General features: G+C 49.3%; 1 protein-coding gene across 1 annotated transcript in view; it reads right to left on the bottom strand.

The window, feature by feature from the left end:
- Positions 1 to 8,985, bottom strand: part of GNAI3 (G protein subunit alpha i3) — a 30,294-nt gene that overhangs the window by 3,287 nt on the left and 18,022 nt on the right. Inside the window, exons 5-6 of the mRNA XM_005426799.1 lie at positions 3,019 to 3,147; positions 341 to 470 (exon numbers count right to left, since the gene is read on the bottom strand). Of these exons, the coding sequence (XP_005426856.1) occupies positions 341 to 470; positions 3,019 to 3,147 (259 nt within the window). The remainder of the gene's footprint in view (positions 1 to 340; positions 471 to 3,018; positions 3,148 to 8,985) is intronic.

Below are 8,985 nucleotides of genomic sequence, written 5' to 3'. Positions count from 1 at the left end.
TATATTATATATTATATTTTATATATTATATATCATATATCATATATCATATCTTATATATTATATGTTATACTGTACTATATTATTCTCTGCTATATTACATTACATCAGTTTAGATGTAGTGTAATATAATATAGAATAATATAGTATAATAAAGTAATTAATTAGCTTTCTGATAAGATGGAGTCAGATGCATCATTCTCTTCATTCTCTCCCCTTTGTGGGGGGACCCTGCAAATTCTATAGGAGGAGTACACCAGGACCATTCCAGCCTGGTGCAGGATGGAGCTAGGATGCTCCCAGCTCCCTTCCCTGCAGCCATAAATCCCACACCACGCACCATCTCCTCGTCCTCAGCCAACACCAGGTCGTAGTCACTCAGGGCCACGCAGAAGATGATGGCTGTCACCCCCTCGAAGCAGTGGATCCACTTCTTCCGCTCCGAGCGCTGCCCTCCCACGTCGAACATCCTGGCAGAGGCACGAGAAGTGGCTCAGGAGCTGGGCACACCCCTCCTGCCCGGCCCCCGTGGTGTTCCCAAGGATGGGGAGGCTGAGCAGGGCTTGGGAACATTCAGGGTTTTGGGAGCTTCCCTCAGGAGAGGGAGTTTTAAAATGCCCTTCTTGGGAGAGGGGATTTTAAATCAGTATTCTCTATTTTCTTTCAAGTTATGTTGGATAGAGCTTGCAGCAACCTGGGCTAGTGGAAAGTGTCCCTGCCTGTCTGGTTCCAGCTGTCCCTGGATGAGATTTCATCTCCCTTCCAAGCCAAACCATTCCATGAGTCTGGTTTTCAGCAGAAAGAACTGGAAGTCACCATCCACAGCTCTGTTGATTTTGTTCTCTTTCCTTCTTCCTTAGCAACAACTCATTTGCTTGACTGGACTCCAAACACTTTCTCACAGGAAATGGATTATTGGGAACACACTACCTGCAAGCTCCTGCTGGGACCCAGGAGAGGATTAAAGGGGTTAAGAAATAATTTCATTTATTAAAAATAATCTGAGGTACCAGAGGTTAAAGGCTGAGCAGTTGCTTATGCAATTTCTGTATAAATTGAATTAATTTCTAATTAAATAGGAATTTGTGTCACAGGTAGTTCCAGCCCCCCTGCTCATCCAAATATGTTGATGGGAGCCCAGGATTGGGATTTAATTAAATCAAGTTAATATATGAGTTATTAAGTCATAGATATTGATTTGTTCCCAGAGCAGACAAGGAGCTGTCCAAGGGGGTATTTAATGATCTCAAACTAACTCCCACCTTCTATTTAACCCTCTGGTCTAGAAGGAAAGATGGAAATCTCTGTGAGAATCCAGGATATTTCCATGGCTTGAATCATTTGCCATTAGCACAGAGAGATTCATGAAGGAAGAGCATCCCTGACACCTCAGCTCATCCCAATTCCAGTCACTGAGGCTTCCCCATCCCATTATTAATGTCTGAGATGGAATATCAGAGCAGAGCTGGCAGCACCAGGGTTTCTGATAGATTAATGCTTCCCTTTGTGGAGCAAACCCCTCTGGGACAGCACCTCGTGTGTCTGGGGCCCTGCACATGATCAATGGCTCTGGGCAGGATCAGGAAGGAGGGTGGAGATGATTAAAGAACACACTGGAGATGCTAATCCTGATCCATCACCACAGGGAGACAAGTTATTCCCTGGATGGACCAGAAGCTGCATAAATAAATCAATGATGCCGAGTATTTTGGCATTTTTGTTTAAAATATTCTTAAATTGGACAGTTTGGAAGCCAAAATGCTTTTCTCTCTAAAACTGTGCAAAAGTTTCCTTCTCCAGAAGAGACCATGGAGATGCCCCAAGGACTGGAGCCCCTCTGCTCTGGATCCAGGAGAGCTGGGAAGAAGAAGGCTCCAGAGAGACCTGAGAGTCCTTTCCAGTGCCTAAAGGATCTCCAGGAGAGCTGGAGAGGGATTTGGGACAAGGGCCTGGAGGGACAGAACAAGTTGAATGGCTTCCTACTGCCTGAGGGGAGGGTTACATGGGATACTGGGAATAAATCCTTCCCTGTGAGGGTGGTGAGGCCCTGGCACAGGGTGCCCAGAGCAGCTGTGGCTGTCCCTGGATCCCTGGGAGTGTCCAAGGCCAGGCTGGACAGGCTGCAGAGCCACCTGGGATAGCTGAAGGTGTCCCTGCCCATGGCAGGGGGGTGGCACTGAATGGGATTTAAGGTCCCATCCAATCCAAACCAACCTGGGATCCTGTTAAAACCCTTGGATTTTAGAAGCACCGCTTGGATTTTGCTGCAACTCCATCAAAGTGTTTCACAGCCCATTTGTAAATAAGCCACCACACGATTTTTAGGAATGTGAGCAGGAAAGACTCCAAACCATTGGCACAGACAGAGGGAGGGGGCTGAGCCACAGGCACTGCACTGTCCTACACCCTCCAGCACAGGAATGCTGTGGGGCTCCAGCTGTTTGTCAGGAGCACACGTGGGATCTGAAGCAAGGAATTCCTAAGCAGCAGGAAGGGGAACTACAGGGATCCAGGGGAGGGAGGAGGGATGCAGCCTCAGCCTGCTCTGAGGTTAGAGGAAGCTCGTTAGTGACATGTAAAGGGACACTGCCAGGAGCAGGCTGGATCCACAGCCTGGCAGGGACTGGATCAGCAGAGGGGACAGGGAAGTCTCAGCCCCTGCAGTGCCAGGCACAGGCTGGCAATTCCCAGAGGAACACATGGAGCACACCATGCATCCCAGAGCCTGGCTACGGACACAGCTCAGTTCCTCTGCTCTGAGGAAAGGGTTAAACTCAAACTCAAACTCCAGTCAGTGTCCTTTTAGTATTATTGTTGGGATTGGGTCCTGGAAACGAGCAGTCAGTACCTGTGTCTGCGATTCCAACATAAAAGCAGCTGAAAAGAACAGAAGGCAAATCAAAGTCAAACTGGTCTCTCCAGTGAGGAGAGGATAACGGAGGGAAGGAGGACAGTTAAACCAGGAGCAAGTGTGGGGTGTGCCCCCAGTGCAGGGCACGGCCACAGCCCTTCACTCACTTGAAATAAAGGTCCTTGAAGGTGAAGTGAGTCTCCACAATTCCTGTAGTTTTCACTCTGGTCCGCAGCACATCCTGCTGAGTGGGAATGTAGGTCGGCTGGGATATTCTATCCAAGTCATTTAGGTAACTAAACCAGAAGAGACAACACAAGAGGCTTTTTTTAGTCGGCTGCCTCACCATGAATCTTTTATAAACTGCAGAACAAAGCGCAGAATTTATTTATCTCCCTCACACAGCACAGCCCTCGAAGCAAACAACCCCCTGGGGCTGTCTTGAGGGATGTTTTGGGGGTTTGGGGATTTTAACCCCTCCCTGGATGACCTTGGAGGTAGTGCTGGTGGAGCTGAGCTGGCTGGGGAGGGTAGGGAGGGAATGCAGAGCTGTGCCAGGGCTGGATCTCCCAGGGCAATCCACAGTCAAGGTCTCTCGCTTCAAAGCACAAGGCAATAAATCCAAGGGTTTGCTGTTAAAGGGCAGGGATGCAAGGGAGATGGGAGGGAGGGAGGGATGAAACCCCTTAAAAACCATCCCAAACCAGGCAGATCCAGTCACCCCTTCCCCAACAAGCTGACTCTGAGGATACAGCTCTGGAGGAAGCCACATCCTTGCAGAAATTTTCCCATCAAGCCCTCAACTAATTCCAGCCCCAAGCACATTCCTTTTGGAGTTCAGCTCTCAGACACACCAGCACGAGGTACAGATGATTCCCAGCAGGATCAGAAATCCCACTCCAGCCAGCAACTGGAGCTTGTCTTCCCTGCTGCTCTCACAAAGCTGAGATGGATCCCACAGCTCTGCAGGGATGGCACAGGCTGTGTTCTTTCTTGGGAGCAGGTTTAATCACCCCAGCCCTGTCACTGGGAGGGCTCAGGGGCTCTGATGGGTGCAATAAACCCTCCCAAATCACACATTATTATCACAGATCCCTTGTCAGCCAGGAATTGATTCTTCCCATGTGCCTGGAAGCTGTGCTAGGAACCCCAGCAACAAATCCCTCCTCCAACAGCTCCAGCATTGCCCTGGCCAGGACTTGCAGAGCCCTGCCCTGTTTCCAAACCCCAGATCCCAGTGATCTGCCAGGACCTGCCCAGTGCCACGGGGCTTTTCCCACAGAGAGTGCATTCAGCCCAGGAAGAGCCAGTCCTCTCATCCCTCTCTCAGCTCCAGAGTGATGGCAGGTTTGTGAGCTGCTGTGTGACCAGGGCTGGGCCTGGCTCTAGTTTCAGATTAGCACAACATGATTTGGAAGGTGTTTACCTTCCTCAGCTTCTACCAAGTAATATTTCTGCTGAGGCAGTAACATGCCCAGATTTTTTTTCTCCTCTCTCCCTCCTACCAGTGTAAGTTTAGCTGAGACACTGTATCAAAAGCCAGTGGGAATGCTAAGAACTGACCCAGCAGCTCCTCAAAGCCTGCCTTTGATACAGGTCATACCTCTGATATGATATAAATCATGGAATTGTTTTGAAAAGTCCCTTGAGATAGAGCTCCCCTCTTATCCCAGCAATGCCAAGCCCAAGCTGAAGCTGTAAAGCACCTGCTCCCAACAGCCACTTGGAACAATGGGCACTGAAAGTGGAATCATTCCTAATTAAGGCTTTGGGAGCAGCCAGGGAGGGGGGAATGGAGCTGGCAAACAAACTCAATCAGAGAATAAAGCATATCAGAGTCAGTGGTGCTGCCTGAAACAATAAACTGTGCCAGACTAATTCCAGGGAGACCTAAAGGGCAAATCCCATGGAAATATAAGCAGTTGGAAAACCCAGCAAAGGGGATTTCTGGGAAACCCTGGAAGTCCTGCCAAGTGTGGGCAGAGGAAGCAGCTGTGCCCTCCCAAAAATCCAGCCTGTGGAGCCCAGCTTGTACCACTCGTATTTCAGATGAAGTGGAACTTGAAAAGGATACCCCAAAAAGCTGGAAAAGCAGAATCTCTTTGTTCCCAGCGGCTCCTGGTCCCAGTGCCACAGGCAGAGACACCCCTCACAAACACTCTGAGAGCAAACACTGACCTTGCTGTGTCTCCCCTCATCCCATGCACTTCCAATTCCCTTCCCACGCCTCCTTCACCTCTATCAGGCTGAGGCTGCATCCCTCCTTCCCCACCTGGGATCCCTGTGTGTACAGAGCCAGCTATCCTTATCCCTCAACACCACAAACTTCCAAAAAGCCAACTTGGGTTTTGGCTTTTGGGTTTGTTTTCCTTCTTTTTTCATGCTTAAAATGAGGCCCTAAGTACAAAAAAAGTGCTGATCAAGCCTACAGTGTCACTTGTTTGTCCTGCTGACTCTCCAAGCATTCCTGGGACATCCTGTGCCAGGCTGTGTGCAGTGATCACTGAATCCCAGAATGGTTTGGGTGGGAAGATGTGGGAAATGGTTTATAGAAAATTCTTAAAGCCTGACAGAAGGCTCACATAGTATGTATCTGTAAGTAAATTTTGAGGTAAGAAATGTTAACGTAGAAATGCCATGGAACAAGTTAAATATTGTTGAGAGAGAAATGGAACTAGAAATAAGTTTCAAAGGATGGTTTTGTAAATAAGATCAGATATTTTAGAGAAATAAAACTATAAAAGATACATTGTCATAGGACTTACAAGGGGTAATTTTAAATGATTGGTTTTAAGGTATTTACAGTATGGTGTGGCTAAAGCTGATAAGCTAAGAAAAGTTTATCATGTATTGTAATTAGGAAATAGTTCTTTTCTGATGATAATAGTGTGAATTATAACATCTGTATTGTCTCACCCTTCTCATGAGACTGAAAATGGAATAGACGTTTTTGAAACACCTCTCAGTTACCCCATCTCTGGGTCAGAAAAGGGGTTAATCTGACAGGAAGAGACCTTAAAGCCCATCTCATGCCATGGCAGGGACACCTTCCACTGTCCCAGGGTCCTCCAAACCCTGTCCAGCCTGGCCTTGGATGTTCCCAGGGATGGGGCAGCCCCAGGGGCTCTGGGCACCCTGTGCCAGGGCCTGCCCACCCTCCCAGGAAACAATTCCTTCCCAATATCCCATCTATCCCTGCCCTCTGGCAGTGGGAATCCATCCCCTTGTCCTTGGCCCTTGTCCAAAGCCCCTCCCAGCTCCAGGTACTTGAAGGAGCTCTCAGGTCTCCCTGGAGCCTTCTCTTCTCCAGGCTGTGCATCCCCAGCTCTGATCACACTGCACTAGGAGTGCCAGTCTGATCAGGAACCATCCCAGTCCTGTCTCATCCCACACCCAGACAGCTCCAGGCAGCACAGAGGGCAGGACAGGGATGCTGGGAAATGAACAAGAGAGATAACAGAGCTCCCCTCCTCATCCTGCTCACAGCAACCTTGCAGTGGGGATTTTCCTGACCATTCACTCCTTTCAGTGCTGTGGATTTCAAAGCCACAAATGGCTCTGAAAGTCCTTAAGGGGATGGGGAGGAAGAGGAGGATGGGAGAAAGAGGGGAGGGGAAAAAGGGGGTGGAAGAGAAGAGGAGGGAAAAAAGAGGGAGAGGAAAGGAGCAGAAGGAAGAACCTCACTTAGAAATAATTTAGGTTTTATCCAGCACCATGTCAGGGAATTTAGGCCAGAACTGGCATTTGGGAACACAAGGAGATGTGCAGGACTAGAGGAAGGTTGATCAGGACTGTGCTAATTGCCCATGAGACTGCAGATAATTAGCTACAGCTTCCACAGGCTGGGATCTGCCTGAAATCCAGGAAAAGTGTGAAAACTAGGAACAAAACACTTTAAAGCATTATGTGCTTGGTGAAAAAGCACATAATTATATTGAAAATAATAATGAAAATGATCTTGAAAATGTGGAGAGATGTGAAATAGAAATATCCTTCACATTCACCATGCTGCACCCCAAACAGGGGTTTAGAGGGGATATTGGGAAGGAATTCCTGTCTGTGAGTGTAGTGAAGCTCTGGAATGGAATGCCCAGAGCAGCTGTGGCTGTCCCCTCACTGGAAGTGTCCAAAGCAGGTTGGACAGGGTTTGGAGCAGCCTGGGATAGCGGAAGGTATCCCTCCCACAGGGGTGGAACAAGATGAGCTTTAAGGTCCCTTAATTCTGGGATTCCATGGTTCTGGGGCCAGGCTGAGAGAGCTGGGAATGTTCAGCCTGGAGAAGAGAAGGCTCCAGGCATGGAGACCTCAGAGCCACTTCCAGAGCCTAAAGGAGCTGCTGGAGAGCTGGAGAGGGACTTTGGACAAGAGCAGGGACAGAGAGGACACAGGGAATGGCTCCCACTGCCAGAGGGCAGGGATGGATGGGACATTGGGAAGGAATTGTTCCCTGTGAGGTGGGCAGGCCCTGGCACAGGTGCCCAGAGCAGCTGTGGCTGTCCCTGGATCCCTGGCAGTGCCCAAGGCCAGGCTGGACAGGGCTTGGAGCAGCCTGGGAAGGTGTGGAAGGTGCCCCTGCCCATGGAATCAGACAGGATTTAAGTTCCCTTCCCCAAGTGTGCACAGAGGTCCCCGTGCTTCTCCACAGCCCTGGCTGGAGGCAGGAGCTGGGAGCCACATATTCATTGCTCACATCAGAGGGCAAGACAAATAGGAAGTTGCAAAAAGGCAAGTTAAAAAAAAATAAATGTTTGCAACATGCCACGAAACCCAGGGTAGCTGTAGGGGGCTTTAGCAGAATGTGCTGGGAAAAGCACTGAGCATTTCCACATCAACAGCTTGGACCAGGAGCTACTCAAGTGTTCTTAAAAAAAAAAAAAAAAAAAAAGAAGAAAACATGGCAAACATCATGATTCCAGGAGAGATTACTTGGATTAGTGTTATCCTCCACCCATACCATCTCCAGCCTGCCAGGGCAGTGCTCTGACAGGCAGGAGCTCTGCCTGCACAAGGGAGAAGTGCCCATGATGCAGGAAACAGCAGGAAGGGGAGTTTTTGGAACAATTCTGTGCTGAAATGCTTGGCTCTCTGCCACAGCAGCCTTGCTCTTGATGCCACCTGATTTTCACAAGCAGTTACTTGTCTGCTCCTCTCTTCCTCCATTCCATGTGTCTCAGGCCCAGAATCTGCTGAGGAGCCAGAACTGGTCTGGAATCCCAGCACAAAACTGGATTTCAGCTGGAAAACCAGCAAATGGGGCACAGATTTAACAGCAGCTCACACTGTGCTGTTTGTAGGAGGTAGTGAAAGGAACAGGGAAGTGAAATTCCCAAGAGAAGTGAGACAAAGCCTCACCAAAGCCTGGGTGTCATCCCACCACAAAAAGGGGTGCAGCACATCCATCCTTGGTGGTTGGGCACTTGAACAGCTCCCCAGGGAATGGCCACAGCCCCAAGGCTGGCAGAGCTCAGTGAGTGTTTGCACAATGCTCTCATCCATGGAAAAACATCCCCCCAAACTCAGGGGGGGATTTTGGGGTGTCCTGTGCAAGGTCAGGAGTTGGACTTGATGATCCTTGTGGGTCCCTTCCAGCTTAGGATATTCCATGATCTAAGCATGGACAAGGGAATTAACCAGGGAACAGCAGAGATAAGGCAGGTCAGGAGCATTATGTGTGGAGGGAGAGGAAAATCCTGGGAATTCTGCAAGTCCTGTGGAAGAACCAGCCCTTCAGTGGGGTGAATTTCCATGAAGAAATCAACCACTGCTGGTGTTTCCCAACTGTGGAGCTGCCAAGCTGCAGATACATCAGAACACCAAGTTGGTTTGGTGCAATTTCCTGTGGTTTTGGGACAGGAAGCTGAATTTTCTGGGGCACTTCTCAGGAAATGCCTGGGTGCCTCATCCTGGGTGTAAAATCCCCATCCCAGGCTGTGCCAGCTCCTCACAGCAGCCAGCCCTGGACCTGGACATGGGTGGGTGGCAAATACCCAGGAACAGGAAGAACCCTCCAAAATCCCACCTCTGGAGGGCAGCTGGGCCAAGCAGGTACCTACAAAAGCAGGGTAACACCCTCTTTTCCCAATCTGCTCCATTTCTCCAGCTGCCTTCATCTTCCTCCTCTTCCAAAGCCATCC

The sequence above is a fragment of the Geospiza fortis genome, unplaced genomic scaffold (genome assembly GCF_000277835.1).
Source record: "Geospiza fortis unplaced genomic scaffold, GeoFor_1.0 scaffold26, whole genome shotgun sequence".
NCBI lineage: Eukaryota > Metazoa > Chordata > Aves > Passeriformes > Thraupidae > Geospiza > Geospiza fortis.
Note: the sequence above shows the minus strand (reverse complement) of the source record. Positions and strands in the feature narration are given on the sequence as shown.